At 35.0% G+C, this 19,753-nt stretch overlaps 1 protein-coding gene across 1 annotated transcript in view; it reads left to right on the forward strand.

Annotated features, from left to right (window-relative positions):
* The window catches only part of RSRC1 (arginine and serine rich coiled-coil 1), a 380,198-nt gene that overhangs the window by 152,074 nt on the left and 208,371 nt on the right, over window positions 1-19,753 (forward strand). Inside the window, exon 5 of the mRNA XM_058556451.1 lies at window positions 17,111-17,147. Within this exon, the coding sequence (XP_058412434.1) occupies window positions 17,111-17,147 (37 nt within the window). The remainder of the gene's footprint in view (window positions 1-17,110; window positions 17,148-19,753) is intronic.

Raw genomic sequence — 19,753 nt, forward strand, 5'->3', positions numbered from 1 at the left:
GAGTGTACTGCCTATATTTTCTTCTAGGAGTTTTATGGCAGAAACTCATTTTTATTTTTTATTTTTGTGAAAAAATTATGCTGTAATGAGATATTCCATTTTAAATTTTCTAATTTTTCTGACTGTTGCTTTCCTTTGAGTTGGAAATATTGTGAAGACTGCTTAGTTTGGTAATGTCAACATATTCTGTGTTCTTTCAGCACGGCTATAGTGTCCTTGTATTATAAACACAATGCATTGCCATTTAATTTGATAAAATAATCTACACTCCACTGTGCCTTAAAAGCATGTCACTTGAAGTCCCCTTTTCTCTTCTTTTCTTGTTTTGACGTGATTGGTATACACTGGTATTAAAACAAAAATTAAATGTCATATTACAGCAATTCATGAAGCCCTTGAAACTCTGTTGAGTTATACCTCATCTCTGTGATTTTTGTGTTCTGAGCAGCAGTGCAAACCAGTGAGAGTGCCATATATGGTCTCTGTTGCAACCACTCACCTGTCGTTGTAGCACTAAAACAGCTGTAGAAATAAATACAAGAGTGAGCGTGGCTGTGTCCCAACAAAACTTTATATATTGACACTAAAATTTGAACTTTAATAATTTTCACATATCACAAAATATTATTATTTTTTCAATTTTTTTCCAGCCCTTTAAGAATATAAAAAGTATTCCAACTCATGGGCTTTACAAAAACAGGTGGCAGGCTGGATTTGGCCCATAGGCCATAGTTTGTTGACCCCTGATTTGGACTTGCAGCTCAAGAGAACAGTTTGCAATCCTTTAAATTCTCTATTGGCCCTCAAATACTACTAATAAATATTTGGTAGAAAGTGCCCGTGAATTGAATATGTTATTTTTTATTTCATGCGGGCAAAAATAAACCATTTATGGTAAGAAAGTAACTCCTAGAAGAATCTTCATTTATACTTTCACTTTACATGAACTAGTAAAAACAAAAATCTTTTTTACGTGCAGGGCTATTTCAAGCCTCCAGGACTTACCACATGCCGTTTCCTCCTGTCTACATGTAAACTGTCCTCGTTGAGCTTAGAGTCTATTAGAAAAGACTGAAAGTAAACAAATAAACATAGATTATGTAGGACTGTTGGGTAGCTTATGTGATCAGTGGAACTCTGAAAAACCAGGTTGTAAAAATGAACAGGAGTTAAGACAGGTATATCATGGGATCAGTATAGTTAATATACACGTAGTGGCACCACCATCACCACTGACATTGCTGCCACTGGATTTGTAATTCTCTTGCTGCTGTCACCTAGAATAATCTTTGTATTCTTATCTTTAATTTACTTTTGATTCAAAAGTTCTTAGAATAGTCCCTGTCTTTTTATATTTGGATTCAAAGCCCATCTATTTTGGAATGGTATTCAGATTCTGGTGGCTTAAAAAGCAAGAGAAATATATCGAAGAAGGGTGTAGTGAGTGAACATAACAGTGAAATAAGATGAAGGAAGAATTCCTTGACCTTCTAAACTAGATCTTATATTCCCGTTATTCTGTCTTATAGATGTCTGTATTATTTCTTCACAGTATGTTTTAAATGTTATTCATGTCACAGTTACTAAGTTATATATTCGTGTGTTAGTTGTGTTTCATATCAATCTGTAAGCTCCTTGCAATTCAGTCTGCATTGTTCTTAATTGTATCCCTGATACACAGCACAGAATCTGACCCAAAGATTGTGCTCAGTAATAGTTGAATGAATAAATGATGTAGACAGGAGGGAGCCAAATCATGATGGCTTCAACGGAAAGGCATTGAAGAGTTCCAAGCAGGGGAATAATTTGATCCATTTTTGCATAATTAGACTGTCTGTGTTATAGTAAGTGGATGGGAGGGAAACAACAGTGGAAGTGGGGAAAATAATTATGAGAGAATTAAGACAGAGTAGGCCAGAGGTGGCTGCCCTGGTGGTCTGGTGGTTAAGATTTGGCACTCTTACCACTGCAGCCCTGGTTCAGTGCCTGGTTAGGGAACCACACCACCCCTCTGTCAGTTGTCATACTCTGGTATCTGTGTGTTGCTGGATGCTGAAAGCTATGACACCAGTATTTCAAATACTAGCAGGGTCACCGGTGGTGAATAGGTTTCAGTGGAGCTTCCAGACTAAGACAGACTAGGAAGAAGGACCTGGCCACCCACTTCCAAAAAACTGCCCACAAAAACCCTATGAATAGCAGTGGAGCACTGTCTGATGTAGCGCCAGAAGGTGAGAGGGTGGCAGAAGATCAGGCAGGGTTCCGCTGTGCTGTATACAGGGTTACCAGGAGTTAGAATTGACTCAATGGCACTACCAGCAAAGGCCAGAGGTGATGGTAGTTGGACTAGGATGGTGGCAATTGATATAAATAGAGATAGAGAGTTTCTGTGATTACTTAAGAGGTAGAATCATGACAGATTATATATGTAGAGAGAAAGAAAAAAATTAAAGAGGTTGATTTCCAGGTTTTTCGATTGAGTGACAGGATGAATGATGTGACTTTTTTTTGAAACAGAAAATACTGAAAAGGATCAAGTTTGAAGGAGGAACTCAAGAGTTTGGTTTTAGACCCATTGAGTATAAGTTTTTGTTTTTTGATTTTTGAGACATCCAAATAAAGATGTCAAACAGACAACTGGATAAAGGGGTCTGGAGCTTCTGAAGACTGTATGTTTTTTTTGTGTCATTCACCTATAGGTCACTATTAATGCTGTGTTTGAGGGCAAGATGGATTAGGAAGAAAGTATAGCACAAGATGAAGGCCTAGGACCGAGCCTTGAGGAGCTCCAACCTTTGATGGCTGGAAAGAGGAGCATGAACCTGCAAAGGAGACTTAAGTCATTTTTTCAGAAAATGTAGAAAACCTGGATGATATAATATCGTTGAAGACAAGTGAGGAGATGGTATGCAGGAGGGAGTGTTCGACAGTCTCAAATGCTTCTGAGAACTGTATGAAAAGAAGGATGATAAAGTAGTCTTTGGATTTGGTAACATGGAGAAATCACTGATGACTTTAGCAAGAGTAATTTTTGGATGTGATAGGAGGTAGGAATGTGGAGGCATAGTGTATATATAGTTTTTCAAAAAGTTTGACTGAGGGAAGGAGAGAAGTAAGTAGGGTGGTAGCTGAGGAGTCTGGCCCCAGGCCAAAATCCTGTATGTGATCTTTCAGACCCAACCGTAGGCATTCCTAGCCCAGGTGCTTCCATCCAGAGGCCTCCTAATTTGGGATCTAAGGCACTTTTCCCCACTTTGATTCAGTACTTTTTCATTCCTAGCCCTTCCCCCTTTCCCTCCCCGTGTCCACTGGTCCGAAAGGCAAGATGGCCACTAGTCCTCTCCCCCTCCCCCGCCATTCCCCTGCACTGCATCTACCTGCCTCTCGCCCATGCTGTTCTTTGAGGGAAAAATGGAATGTTAGGGAGCAAGTGCTCCTTTTTGCCTCTTGGTTGTACTGTTACAAGTAAGTGAACAAAAGTTTGATTGTTGCTTTCAGTTTGACTTGTCCTAATTGACCACGTCAACCCTTGATTGCTCCACAGTTGCAGTACAGGGTGGGGAAAAGAGAACAGGTAATTGAAGGACTAAAGTCTTTGAAGAAGCCAGAGGAGCTGATTCCAGAACCCATATGTTAGGAATGGCCTTTGTTAGAAGGAACCCCAAACATCACCTCTATGAAGTATTTCCTGGACTCTGCTTACCCACAGCTCCTACCTCTTCACCACCCTCAAAGTACTCCCCGTATGCACACACACGCACACACTCCTCATGAAATTAGAATTCTAACATAGCATTTAAAATATTTCATTGTGCTATTTACTTCTCTGCTCTTCCTAATGAGACCTTCCGTTTCTAATTTTGTGAACTGTAGCTAATGTTAATGATATATAAATAAAATTGTTTTAGTTAACTGTATCCTAAGACCTAAAGACTTTTTTCTTTAACGTATAATTTTGAGAAAGTTAAGGTTTGATTGACATTGCACACCAAGGATCTATGCTTATCAAGAAGCTTCATGTGATAACAAAGCAGGAGGTTTATTTAAACGAATAATTAACTTGGGGAATAGATACATACATAGAAGCCACATAAAATAACTATTGAATATTAAGTGCTAGACTGTGGAGAATTTTTTTATAATGGCAATGCAGTTAACCTTGGTAGCCACCAATTTAATATTTTTTCTGTTCAAAAGGGACCTATATGGCCCGTTGCATTGATAATTTGTGATTTTCGTGTGGCATGACGTTAAAACATATGTTCTGTGAGATTGATGTGCAGGAGTTATGTCACTTAGCTGGTGAATGAGGCCAGCTGACTGCTCAGCACTGTATCTCAGAGTGGCTTTGTTTCCTGCTGATCTTAATGTATTGAGCAATGCTCATGGAGGGTCTGCATAGTAACGATGATGTTGATAATAATTAGTAATATATGCCAAGTGTAATCTGCTAAGTACTTTATTTACATTATTGCATTCACAACTTAGGGCATTTGGAAGTTCCTAGGACTTATCCATTGAATGTCAAAGAGTGACTATAAGTTTAGAGATGTAAGAAATTATTATGAACAAGGCAGAAGTGGGAGTTTGGTTCTTGTACAGTAACTATATAGAATTTGAAGATGTAGCAAGGAAGAGAAGACTGTTTTAGGTAGATAAATTTGTAAGCAAAATCATGGAGGTGATAATGAACTGGTCTGAGAAGAGGTACATTTTGGATAGTAGTGAAAATTATTAGCCAGATATTGTAGGTTATAAAGCGAGCAGAGACATGAACTTGGAGTATGAAGACATTGATGTTAGAGAGAAGAGTGTTGGAGGAATTTTGGTGTGAAGTAATAGGACAAAGTAGGAAGGAAGGGAATGTGGCAGAACTTGGACCAATCTGGATCAATTATTGAAGGGTTCACCTTTTCCGTTTGTCTCATGCATCGTGGACATAACTGTATCTATTATCTTTATTCCAGTTTCACATTCTCCAACTCTAAATCGAATTCATCTATATCATATAATCATGTACCAAGTATAGGAAGATTCTATTAGTATTAAACACTGAAGATGGTATAAAGATGAACAATGTAGACTGAGTCTTTAAAGTGAACACTGAAGGTAACATGCATGTACACAGATAATTTATGAGAAAGTTTTTCAAGAGTGTAGAGAACAGGAAAAATGTGGGCTAAATATAGACCTATCCTTATTTTATATAATACAGCAGGCAGCATTTCTATTGTAAAAGAAAAAGTATGAGTTTTGGATTCAGATAGAGCAATTTTGGCCATTTTAGCAAGTTATTTTCTGACTCTGAGCTGTAGATCCTTTATTTACAAAATGAAGATAATGTACTACTCCATAGAAGTGCTGTGAGGATTTTTTTAATTGGACCAGCATTAATGTGTTTTCATGGAAAATATTTTAGAAAACATATAAACAGAATGAACATAAAAATCACTGGAAATTGCCCTGTTAATATTTTAGTTTATAACTTCAGTTACACACAGATACACACAGATAAATACTCACTATACACATGCATGTATAAAACTTTTCTAACAACTCTGATATCATATCATTCTGTAATATGCTTTTTTTAAAACTTAATATGCCAGAAGGACATTTTCATGGAAGTATACAACTACATCATAATTTTTAATGACTATATGATTTTCTGTTTTGTGGATGTTCTATTGCATAGTTTACCATTATTGGACATTTAGTTTGTTTCAAGTCTTTTGTTTGTCTGTTTTGTATTAAATACAGTGAAATGATTACTATCTTATGAATGTGTCATTGGGATAAACCCAGAGAAATAGAACTGTCAGATCAAAGGCTTTATATGTATTGCTGAGAATTCTGAACATTTTGCAGTTGCCCTCTGGAGAAGTTGTAGTAGTATTTTCTGCTCTCACCTGTAGCGTGTGAGGGTGCCTGATTCCCCACACTTTTGCCAACACTGGAAACATTGTCATTTGTTTTAATCTTTGCTTGTTTGCGAGGTGAAAAATGGCATTTCGTTTCATCTTGCGCATCTATGCACTTTAACATTTCCCTAAATGTTTGTTAGCCATGTATACAGATTGTTCTTTTTGTGAATATTGTGAGAATTTAATGAAATTATAAGTGTAAATGACCAGGCTCAGCACCGGGCATATAGTAACCTATCATTAAAGGTCAGTGTTTACTTTTACTTAAATTCTCACCCGTTTGCAGCCTCCTTTCTAATCATGGTTCCAATTAAGGAGTAGGAAAATACCGCAAAATCCTGTTTCATTGTTGAGGTTATTGTTTTTAGAGACTGACAGTAATAAATTCTCTCTTGAATAAAATTTGGGCAACGAACTCGGGCTGCCTGCTTTCATACCCGCCTTTTACTCGCTGAGGGGTGTACTGTGTGGTCTAAGCTTCAGTTGTCTCATCTATGCAGTAAGGATAATAATTGTACCTCTTTAAAATAAAGTAATAAGGATTAAATGAGCTAATTCACGTAAGGTACTTACTACCGAGCTTGGCACATACTGTTCAATATTTCCTGAGAGGTGGAATATCTGAGAAGGTCAGTTCACTTAGACAATAATATGATCAAAGATTTAAGCACTGGGAAGTGCAAAGAGGTCTGTAGGAAATGGCAAATAGTTTGATTTGAGCAAGGATCTTGAATTCTCGGGTGAGGGGTTTATTTTGATTCACTAAGCAAAGAGAGAATTTTAGTAGTTTTATTTCCTAGCATTATTAGGTGCTTACTCGATTCAAGTTACACTTGAGTGTTTCGTTTCCTGCTAGAGTATCAGTGTAGTTACATAGAAGAATGTCAGAGGGAAGAAAAGAAGCATTGCAAAACTTCAGTAATTGAAGAATTGAATAATCAACTTCTGAGTTATTGAAAGGTTGCTCTTCTCAGGAAAAATATACACGTGTTGCATTTTCTCTCAATTTTAGCAGCTGAAGACATGAATAGAATACTTATATATGTTTGTTACCTTCTATTTGGGATTGTTGATTCTGTATATAGGTATAGGTAGATATAGCTTTTGTGAAGTTGTTGGGACATAATTTTATGATATTGAACTTCCTCAAAAGTAGAAATTTATTTTTAATTGTATTTCAATTTAAATTATTATAAATGATAATACTTTATATTTAAATACAAATTTATATAAATATAAATGTATAAATTTAAATTATTTAGGATTAAGTACTAGAGATGAAATATATTGGTTTATTTCCCCTTTTTAAAATTATTTAACCCCAATCATCCAAATGAAATAAACATTACATAAAATTCATAAATGATTTTTAAATCTAATGATCAATTGTTCTTTTTTTACACCTCAGTTTTATTTAGAATAAGAAATCAGAAATAACCCAAATGTCTAACAATAATGGATAAGTTAACTTATTGTACATCTATGAGCAGAATAGTATGTAAACATTAAAAATATTATATGCAAATATATTCATTGACCTTGAGAAGCTGTTTACAATATATAATTAAGTAGTGAAAAAACTTAAGCTACGTAACAGAAATCAATGGTGATATCATTTTTGTAAGAAAAAATAAGTGTATTTATGTGTATGCATAAGAATGGAGGAAAAACCTAAAGCCTATTGAAGTATTATCTTGGGGTGGTGGGATTTCAGGTGATTTTTATTTTCTTCTTCATTGGAACCAGATGTAATTTTGAATTTTTCTGCAATAAGCATTTATTATTTGCAGGGCCACTGCTAGCCCATATGGCACCTTTGTGCGTTCTAGGAAAAAACGTCCTTTCTTCCTATGGATGCAGTACCACACCAGAATGCACTGCTTGGCCGGGGCATGTAGCTGTTAGCTTCCACTTGCCCCGTTAGGTTTTTCATTCTTTTTTTCCCCCCATAACGAACAACATGCACACTTGTACATGATGGCCCTGAAAATTTGCATAATAAAATTATTTAAAATTAAAGACTAAAAGTAATATGACCTTTTAATGCATATACTCTGGGCAGGCTACTCTCCTTACTTGACCTCTGTCAGATCATGTGGGACCTTTGAGTTCACTCTTCTTGCCTCTTCTTTTCTGTTTACCTAGTCTCCTCAAATGCAATCAATCCTCAGGATCCAGCTAAAATTACCCTACTCTTTGAAATATTTTCCAACCACTCTAACACATATGGCAGTTTCTCCTTTTTCTGAACTTCTCTTGAGCTAGGTCAAGAACATGGATTGAAGCAGGTGGTGGTGAATGGGTTGCATCTCACCTGCTGACTCCAGATGACCGGTAATGACTCCTTGGAGCACGGTGTTGAAAAAGATTCTTGAGCTGTATCTGGGAAAGAAGATTATCATTGATTATGAATGTTAGCTCTGCATGTGGGAAGTAGCAGATAGGTAGCATGCATTTTCCCTGCCTGGCTTGGACATTAAGTATTTCATGTATTAGTCTTGGTTTGACGGCACAGTTTTAGACATCTACAGCATAGATACCATGTCTTCACTTTTGTACTTTTTTGTTGCTGTTTGTTTATGTTGTTATTGTTTTCATTATCCACTCAGAATTTTTCTTGCAGCTAGGTATAAGGGTGCTCAAGAAATATATTTCTGTTGCTCTTCGTTGAGTCTTGATGTTCCCAGTCTCTTTTTGGTGTAACTTCTCTTGTGTCTGAAGCACTTCCTTTAGTGGTTTACTAATAATTATAAAACTCACTAAAGAATCTTAAAAAGACAGCAGTACATGTAAAATTCAGTAACCATGGTACACTTATCTGTGCAAGTAACTTATAAGATCTAGAGCAGAATTTATTGCAAATAATAATCAGATCAAAAACTACTTATAAAATACAAACATCTGAAAACTATCATTCTGAACTGTAGTAACATAAGAATATACATTTAGAGCCACTAATTTGCAGGATGTTCTCCAATCAGGAGAAAAATGCTGAGAATTCTAACCAAACCTGGTAAGTTGAAACTGAGAATTCACGGAAGATCTTTTGGAACTTAGTGCTGATAATATGTATTTTTCTTATTGGGATTAAAATGTAAAAAACCTTTAGGTAAGTGAGAAATTTTTTTTGGTTATTTTTTTCAACACACTTCATCATTCTGTCTCCTTTCAAAGAGATCAGCATATAAGAATGTGCTTATGGCCCAGCCCTGTGGTTTAGCGGTTAAGTGCACGTGCTCTGCTACTGGCGGCCCGGGTTCGGACCCCGGGCGCACACTGATGCACCGCTTCTCCGGCCACGCTGGGGCCACATCCCACGTACAGCAACAGAAGGGTGTGCAACTATGACATACAACTATCTACTGGGGCTTGGGGGAAAAAAAAAAAGGAGGAGGATTGGCAATAGATGTTAGCTCAGAGCCGGTCTTCCTCAGCAAAAAGAGGAGGATTAGCATGGATGTTAGCTCAGGGCTGATCTTCCTCACAAAATAAAAAAAAAATGAATGTGCTTATGTCGGGGTATGTGTGGTATTCTTATTGGATGCTGGCCATTGGGCCCAGCTCTTTATATGTATTAGTAATTTGAAAAATAGATTGACTTTTATTTATGGATATTATAGTTGAAACAGATTTTAAGGTGGTTAAAAAACCTAACATCTATAAAGACATTTCTTGATTTTGAAAGTGGAATGCAGTCAGTTGTTCCATTATTAGTCTGTCATTTTGAACCAGTATTTATTGAGTGACTTCTTACATGTATGCTGATTATCTTTTTAATCTTTGACTTGAATTTAAGAATGGAAATATTAGAGAAGATATATAACTTGACAAAGTTCATATATTTAGTAAGTAGTAGAGTTGGAATTTGAACCCAGGTTTTTCTTAGATTTATGTATTACCAGATTTTTCATTAATAACATTTGATATATAACAGAAGAGGTCTTATACATGTGAAAATTTATCAATTATTATTTGAGATGGGAGATGTAGATATTTTTATAATTTATAACTCAGGCTTTTAAAAACCTTGACTGCCATTATGTAAAAAAACCCAAATCATGTAGATTTTTGTTTTATGAAAGAGAATACAAAATTAAATGTGATCTTATCTCTTATGGCTGTGAAAAACTACAGCATAGTAATCTTTTAAAAGTGAATAGTAAGCTTAGTTCATGACAAAAAAACTCTAAAATTTTTTATTACTTAGGAGTTACTCTGTTTTTTGTAATTACTATGTATATGCACATTTTATATGGGATAATACATACACATTACTGATTATAAATATATTTAATCTTTTATTTGTTAAAGATTTGGTTAGGGAAATGGTACTTTAATGCTACTTCAGTTAGTTACCTGCATTTTGGTTTGTGAGTATTTTATAACTAAACACTGGATTTTTGTCTTGCTCTATGAAATGATTTTGGTTTATTTTGTTACTTTTCTACTCCTCACCCCCAAAAAATCACTTTTCTTTTGGATGTCTTTTTTTATTTCATTTGTTTTAAAATATTACTTTTAGGGGCCGGCCCGGTGGCGCAAGCGGTTAAGTGCGCGCGCTCCGCTGCGGCGGCCCGGGGTTCGCTGGTTCGGATCCCGGGCGCGCACCGACGCACTGCTTGGTAAGCCATGCTGTGGCGGCGTCCCATATAAAGTGGAGGAAGATAGGCACCGACGTTAGCCCAGGGCCGTCTTCCTCAGCGAAAAAAGAGGAGGATTGGCGGATGTTAGCTCAGGGCTGATCTCCTCACAAAAAAAAAAAAAAAAAAAAAATTACTTTTATAAGTAAATCCATAATAGATTTTAGATTGATGTAATAGGGAATGATGAGAAAAATTATTTACTTTTACTAGAAGAAGCAAATAATTAAAAATTTTTTTCTAAGATAATATTTTGAACTAAGATAATATTTTGACAAGTGTAGGTGCAAAATATTGAGAGTAAAGGAGAATGCATTGTCAGAAAGAATAGGATTTTTTCAAAATAAATGCCATTATTAATTGTGGCTCCTTGACCTGATTCCCTTAGATCATTATGAAACCTTAATGATCACTTTGGTTTCATATTAAAAAAAAACGTGATCCCTTCCTAGTAAGACTAGACCTAAGAAATCTTAGTCTATTTGTTTAGAAATTTCGTAGGAGGATATAAGCTTTATCACAGCAACAATTTCTGGATTTAAAGCATGCTTCCTTTGGCAAAATGATGAAATCTATTTGCCACAAAAGTAAATTAGTATCTTTATTTTAATTTTTTTCTTTCCTGCCATGGTATAATTAATGCTTGGCATGTTCCTAATGGAAAGAGACCTAACATTGAAACTGGCAGGCGCCACAAGGTTTATTTAGGACAACCTTAGCCTTGTCCCAGTTAGTTTCAAAATGTCTGCCTCATGCATGTTGAGCCACTGCATTTCCTGCTTTAGAGCGTCGTCTTATGCCAACATTACTATCTGTGCTGCCTCAACTACAAATTGTATGAACAGCCCGTGACACTTTTTCAATATTATTACATTAAACCAAGTGGATTTTGATTGATAACCTAATATTCAACTAATGCAAAACATCAATCATGGCAAGTATATTAATTATTTAATATTGCAGTCTAATTCAGAAATCGATGTGCTGCATGAGGGGAAGGGAAACTCATGGTTCCCAGAAGATTTAAGACAGGGAATGATTAAAAAAAGACCTGCTGTACTCCTGTGTGTTAGTTCGATACAAATCTTTATTCATTTGCCAATAATCTCTTCCCATTTTCCACTTCAGGACCATTTTATCAGTTTTGAGACCTATAATTGAATTAAGTCTGCTTTCAGCACAGGGCAAAAGGAGTTGCACAAATATTGATGAAGTCATGACAGAGACAACCCAAGAGAGAGACCACTAAAAAGGACAGGCTTTATACCATTTGTTGCAAGATCCCTCTTGTCAATGTCTTGGGTCTTGCCTCTCTATTTTTAAAAATTCCTTAAGACTTTTGGAACCACTTTTAAGACTTATGTATTTAAATATCTACCATAACAGATTTCTATAGCACATTATAATTTATAGTGTACCTTCATATACATTATCTTGCTTATTTTTTCACAGCAACCTTATGTGTTAGGTAAGGCAAGTATTAAAAAATCTTCACATCATAGGTGAACAATCTGAGCTTCAAAGTAGCTGGATTATTACCTAAGCTCATGCAACTATTTTGTAGTAGGGCTTAAATTTGAGTTTAGGTATTCTGCTTCTGGAACCAGGATTATATATCATGCTGTCTTGTGTAGTATTTATGTATTCATAATGCTTTATCTGTGTTGTTTTGAGATGGCCACCCTTTCTTGTCTTTCTACCCAAAGTAAAACTAAAGAAAACTGATTTTCATGGAGAACTTGTTAAAACTTTGCTGTCCAGATCTATAACACATATTAAGCTTTACACATATGCAAACTTTCTGAATATAGATGAAAATTTCTTGATCTATTGTATCTTTTACAATACAGTGTTCTTTTTCTCATATATATATGTCTCATATATATGTATTTTTTTGGGGGAGGGAGTGTTTTAAATATATTTTGTCATTAAAATTGCCGCCTCAGCTTTCTCTTGGTTCATGTTTGCTTGGTTATGTCTTTTACTATCTCTTTTTTGGAAAGCTTTCTGAATCCTTTTGTTTTATGTGTCTCTTGTAAATGACACATTGCTGGATTTTGTTTCTTACTCAATCTGAGAATCTTCTCCGGGATTTTAATTCTGGATCATTATGGGTGAACTTTTTTTGGTTTCCTTTATAGTCATTGATTTCTTAGATTACAGTAATTACTATGTTTCATGCCAATCTTTACTTGGTTTATCATGTTGCTTCTTCCTGAATTCATTTCTCTTCTTACTGTGTTACATTCCTCAGAACTTCTGTCAAATAATATCTTTGTAGGGTGAATTTCCTGACACCTGTATGTAAATTCTAGGTTCACAGTCCTTTTCCTTTAACACTTCATCTTGGAAGTTAATACTCCATTGTCCAGCATTAGTGTTGAGAAGTCTGATGTCAGTGTTATTCTTCCTTGATGGAAGGGTATGCTTTTTCTTTCTGGAAGCTTTTAGATGTTTTGCTTGATCTGTAATAGTCTTAATTATCCTTATATTATGCATTGCTGTGGATTTTTCCTTGACTATCCTGTTCACTGCTCTATGTACCCTTCAATCTAAAATTTGAATATTTCTATATCTGGGAAATTTTTATCATTATTTCTTCAAATATTTCTTCTATTTTGTCTTTGCTTTCCTTCTAGGATTCTCATTGTTGATGGGAATATAGATGTTCATACTTCTTCTCCTGTTCTTAATTTTATCTCTTGTTTGTTCTGTCTTTTCATCCTTTCCTGTGCCTTTTGGGGGAGTTCTTCTACCCAGTGTTCCAGCTCACTAATTCATTCTCAGTCTGTAGCTATTGGGCTTTCAGTCCATGCTCTGAGTTCTTTATTTCAAATTATTATATTTTAAATACCCACTATCTCATATTGATTCTTTTTCGTAACTGTTTTTGTTGTATTTAATTTCTAAAAATTTTCCCTTGTCTTAGAAGATGTTATGCTTACAGTATATTCTTGCTCAGTCTTTTCTATTTTCTCCAGATGAGGTTGTTCCATTTGTTTTTCTTTTCCTGTGCTTATACACCTCAGAGGTCTTAGAATTTTCCTTGTGGGCTTCTCTTTTATCTCCTTGCATCATTCATCTGCCTTGCCTAGTAAAGAGAGTGGTAAAAGTCTAGGCTCTGGCTTGTACTCCTCCAAGTTCATTTAAAACTAGAGTGCAAAACGTCTAGTGTTCTACTCTGGCCTCAATCAGCCACTTTTTCCCTTGTGTCCTCCTACTCCTTCAAGAACAATACAAAACAAGCAAAACAACCACCCACCACACACATAGACACAACTCCTAACACTACTGTCCCAAACAACTCCTCACTGTTGCAGTTGCCTTGCTCTTTGTGGATGTGGAGATAGAGTGGGGCTGGATGGCACCACTCAGAGACCTGAGCTGTTTGCTACTGACTCTCCATCCAAGCTTGTCCAATTGATGTTTAGATGTCAGACTGTTATTAGTTGAATATATACTCCTGTTCAGGCACTATATTGGGTGCTGGGATATGAAAATTAAAGAGATGTAATCCATGTCCTCAAGTAGTTTTCATTTTAGTGCTGTCAGTGGGAAAGTAAATAGGTATTTATAATAAACTGTGTTCAATTCTGTGATGGGAACATATGGGAAGAGTTCATTACTTCATTTCTGAGGAAGGGAGAAGGTTTCCCCAGTGAAGGTATAGTTTAGGTTGAGGCCTGAAGGATGTTGGTTTTTTAGCTGGATGAGGAAGATTAGAGGAAGCTGGGAGAAAAGGAGCATTTCAGGCAGAGAAAGTAAGTGGTTCAGTGGTGAGTGAAGCCAGGTTAGTAGTTTGTAGTGGCTGTTGCTGTCACTTTCCATGTGATGTAGCTTTGGCAAGATAACAGAGGGAATGATTAAACTGGAGTGTAGTAGGATATTGTAGATTTTAAGAAGGGAATTGACATGATCAAGCTTACATTTTAGAAAGAACTTGCTATATTATGGAGAATGAGTTGACATGGGGCAAGGCAGGAGCCATTGAGACCTGTTAAGAGGCTTTGCAGTAATCTGGGAGAGAAAAGATGATGGCCTAAGATAAGGTAGTAGCTGTGAAGATAGAAAGAAGTGGTTAAATCTAAATGATAATTAAGGATATTGGATAGCCAAGACCCGTGGTTGATTACATTTGTTTACATTTGGTATTGAAGGGAAAGTGTGTGTGTCAAGGATGATGTCTAGTTTTCTTTCAGGCATGGCATTCAAAACGCATATTTCCTAAATATCATTTACTTTAAAGAATCAGTTGGAAACATAACAAAACGAAAACCTAGCCAACCTTTTCTTTTTTTTTTTAAAGAACTGTTTCTTATCCTTGATTCCAAAATGCAACTAGCTCAGAAAATTGGGAGATTTTACCTAAGTTTGTGGCAAACTCAGTTAACAGTAAAACCTACCCTGAAATGAAGTTCTTTATAGTTTTTGTTTATCCTGCTTTGTGTGGACATTCATATGTTTCTTTCAGAATTATTAATGTGTAAGATAATGAGATGCTGCTTCAAGCCTTGCTGTCAGTGTCGTATGACATACAGTATATGTACCTTATTACCTTTCGAAAATCCGAAATGTTATGATAAAGCATGTCTAGCCCCTGTAGTTTCAGGTAATAAATTATAGGCTTGAACTTTGAACCTGAGCATTTTTGTTCTTTTACACTGCAATAGTATTTTCTAATAAGAACCATTAAGTGACAATGTGGCTGTAGGAGTAAAATGAAGTAGATGTGTATTATATAGTACAAACTCCAAGATAGATTGCCAAGTGGAGGTACAAAACAGTGTGTATAGTACGCTTCTGTTCAGGTTAAAAGAAAAACAGAAGAGGAGAAAGACACACACAGAATATCTTATAGAAGGACAAACAGTGCTAATGTCAGTGACTGAGAACTGGGAGTCAGTGATGGGAGGAAGCCTTGATTTTATTGTAGTGTCTGCACACGCACACACACACATTGCACTGTCAGATGTTTCACTATACGCGTTATTCTTTTTGTTTAAATTTTAAGTTACACAAATGACTATATGAGAATGTCCTTGTGAAAACTTAAAGATCCATTTGACTTCCAGCTCCATTAATTTTGTAATAATAAAGTTAAAAATAATTATTTATGTAGCTATTAGCCTTCTCTAACACCTTGTTGCAATTTATTCCTATTATTTGTCATTAGGACTGCATCCAAAGAATGAGTTTCAGAAATCCTAAAATTTTGTAAACATTGAATTGTATTCATTGAATTGTAAACATTGAATAGTATTGCTAAGATTGCTAGAAGCAGAAAGTAGAGACGAGAACAGCTAAAGACGAGTGCTAATCAGTTGACGCCGGAATGTATTCCCAGTGTGCCAGACTGGGCAGTGAGAGCAAAGGTTAGAAGTCACAGGTATAGTTTTCCAGCAGCAGATCCGAAGGGAAAACGATAGGGACATTTGGAAACATTGAATAGCAAGACAAAGGAAATAGAGATAAGTATTTTTTTGACAGAGAAAATAGGTGACAGAAATAAAGAGAAAAACAATTAAGTTGGGGTCTCTTCAGAGAAAGAAAGAGGTGTGGAGAAAAGATAAAACATCATGAATGCACTACTCTTGTTGGTTGTTGGATGTTTCATAATTATTTTTTGCAATGTGGTAGAAGTAGAATTTCATGTTAAAAAAATAAGGCTTGGTATTTATGATGAAATTAAAATACTACTTGGTCAGAGTGGGAAAAGTAAAGTCCATTTGTCACTAATAAATTAGTACACACTGAAATCAGGAAAGAAAAACTCCAACTATTTGCCAATTTCACTAAATGTATATTTAAATTATCTTTGCTACTTGCACAGTTATTTGTATTTTTAGTTCCATCAGCAGTCTTAGTTACAGTGAAAAGCAAGAAATTAAATACTTAAAACATATCATGATATTTGATATTTGTGTTTTCTGTGGTGATATTTTGCTTTTTTAGTATTATAACAGTCCTAAGTCCTGATTTGTAGTATGCACTAAGTTAATAAAATTAATGTCAGGAAAAAATTTAAGATTTAGTTATTTAGCTATGTACTCACAAACATATTCTTTGTGTGCATATTCTTTCCATAAAAATGCAACCATTGATGGATGGATATTTGATAAAGCAAATATAGTAAAATGTCAACTGTAGAATCTACATGGTGGAAAGAATCTGTATGTTTGACCATTTTCAGAATAAATGTTGGAAAAAACATAAACTCTAATGAAAAAGCTAATGTGAAACAAACAGATATTGTGTGAATAGTAAAATAATAACTTGACTTCTTTTTGTTCTTCACTGACTTGGAAAAATGTGAAACATTTTTTCTGTTAATGGAATACCAATTTTAGTGGTGATACTATTAGATATAAATAAATAATCTGTTACCTTTCGATGGCAATTTTTTGTCCTTAAAAACAGTATTATTATGAACATTAGTAGAGATATTTGAAAAAATTAGAAAGGTTTATAAAACATTGTTGAGGTAAACATAAATTATAGCAGACAAGGGTTTAGGAACTATTTAGAACTTTTATTCTTCTATTTTAGGGAACCTGGAAACATCAAAGCTGGATTAGAACATCTGGTAAGTTCTAATTTTCTCTTGAACATTTGCATCATCTTTGATATCTGCATTCTAAATGAACGCTTTTGAATGAGCTTTGAATACCTTGTATTGAGAAAGTCAACCATTTCCCAGAGGGTCAGCTTACTGTTATTATGTGAAAGCACTTACATTTTCATTTATCTTATCATTTCAAGGGAATTTAAAATTTTTTTAAATTACTTGTTTTTTTGTTTTTTTTGATGTACAGATGAAATAAAATGGATGACAATCCTTGGATTGATGATTGCTTTAATTATAAACAAAAATGTTTGCTGTAGAATTTTTGGCATATCTTGATCTGACAAAAACAAGCTTGTGTTTTAAGAAAAACACAAATATTGCACGTATAAATGTGGTATGTTTTAGCAATTTAACGGCTTTGAAAGAAGTGCACGGCTTTGTTTTTCCTGATGTCTTTGCTTTGTGAATAATGCATTGGTTTAAACTACATTCGGTTTTAGAATGTAAAATAATAGAGATGCAAAATTTTGGGTTTAAGTAAACATTTTTAAAGCACAAGTGAAATTCAAACTGATTTAACATTAAAATCTGTCCATTGATCAAAGAATTGGAAAAACTGTTGTATTATACCAAGTCCAAAATTCATTGAGCTCACCACATTGAGTGTCCTTTACATTAAGTAGTTCATTTAAACAGAGCATCGTAAAGTCGTGCTCTGGTTTTTGGTCAAATCCAAATGTTGAATAATTAATGATAGAGTTTCTTTTGTAAATACAATCTAAGTACTTTTTTAATGCAAGACTTCATTCATATATCAAATTGTAGCTTTGTTAACTATCAGTGTTTTGTGTTTTGCTCACACAAAAGCAAACAGTAGCAAGAGGCAGCTTCATTTTGACTTACAGTAGTTTTAGAGTTGGAAAGGACTTTTGGTTTTCCTTTCAATAGCTAAAGGAAACTGAGGAAACCTAGACTTTTAAAAAATGGTCCTAGGGACCGGCCCCGTGGCGTAGTAGTTAAGTGCGCACGCTCAGCTGCGGCGGCCTGGGGTTTGGATCCCAGGCGTGCACAACGCACCGCTTGTCAAGCCATGCTGTGGCGGCATCTCATATAAAGTAGAGGAGGATGGGCATGGATGTTAGCCCAGGGCCAGTCTTCCTCAGCAAAAAGAGGAGGATTGGCAGATGTTAGCTCAGGGCTGATCTTCCTCACAAAAGAGAAAAAAAAAGTCCTAAAAGTTACAGATTAATTATTAACACACTGGATATAATAGCCAAGTTACAAAATTTGAACTATGTTTGTCCAAATTCGAAGTAAATAAATAACATTGTTATTCTCATTGTTAAAAATTATTTCCTGAATCCTTGTTTATTATAACAGTCTTAGGTTCACATATATTTAGGACATATGGACATCAGAATAAAAATGTTAACCTAAGACATCAAGTTCCAGTATCAACTCGGGGCTGATAACAAGGAAGAGCAGCTGCCACAGTGCCCAGATGAGCTGTCTTGAATACTTCTTTTGTGAATTATTATTTGTTAAAAAGCTTTATATTTACTGGGTTCATGTTCCTCAGTGAATAATAATGAGTTAGATTTTTTTGTTTAGATTTCATATTTTTCACACTGACTAATCTGCACTCATTTTCAGTGACTATTTCATGTATTTATACTCCACTTATGACCTTATCCAGCAGTCGCTTTCTAACTGTGCCTTGGGCTGCCAGGAAGGTTCCCCCAAAGCAGTGGTACTCCAGACTTCCTCTGCCCACTTTAACTGGAGTAGTTCCACTTTTAGTTATTTTATATATTTTTAAACTTTTAGAATAAGATTTTATCTAAAGAAAGAATTCTCCAACTAAAAATATTTTAAAAACCTTTGATGAAACATAGCCACTTATTAAAGTCAGGAGTAATTGTTTCTTAATTACTCTTTTCTCTTCTTGACCCTAAGTTATATTTCATTTTTGTCTAGGTCATATACATCAAATGTATTTCAAAGATAATGCATTTTAGGGATGAGAGAACCAGGATCAGTACAACAGGTAGTGGGAAGTAGATGATTTTAATGCATTTTATCTAAGTTGTTCAAAAGACTCTCTATATTGTAAAATTGACATACTGACTGTGAATTATTAACAATAATATGAATATATGAATATATAACATAATATCACATTATATACAGGTATATTGCTTTCGTGCACTAATATTCAGCAAAGTCAGTGATATTCTTCATAACTGCCTAAGAAGGAAGTGAACTCAAGAATTTATTGGTTGAGCATAATGAAACCTGTCTGTCTAGTATTTGTGTGCTGCTTAGGTTTTTGTATCTCCACTTTCCAGCTGAGCAGATTCTTATAGCCCTTACCTTCTCACATATGTAGCCCTTCTTTGAGTTGGCTGTATAGCCAAATACAATGAGAAGTATAGCTTCTAATAGATTGATTTTATAAATATATGGTATAAAATTAAAATAAGAGCATCCCACACATTTGGAATTAATTTCTTCTTTATGTAGCCATTTTCAGTCTTTATGTTTTCAAATTTATTTGGATTATCATAGAGAATTAGCATTGTTCTGAGAGAGGGTAAAAGCCAGTATAAATTTAAATAAATTAA

Source organism: Diceros bicornis, chromosome 15 (assembly GCF_020826845.1).
Source record: "Diceros bicornis minor isolate mBicDic1 chromosome 15, mDicBic1.mat.cur, whole genome shotgun sequence".
In the NCBI taxonomy this organism is placed as follows: Eukaryota; Metazoa; Chordata; class Mammalia; order Perissodactyla; family Rhinocerotidae; genus Diceros; species Diceros bicornis.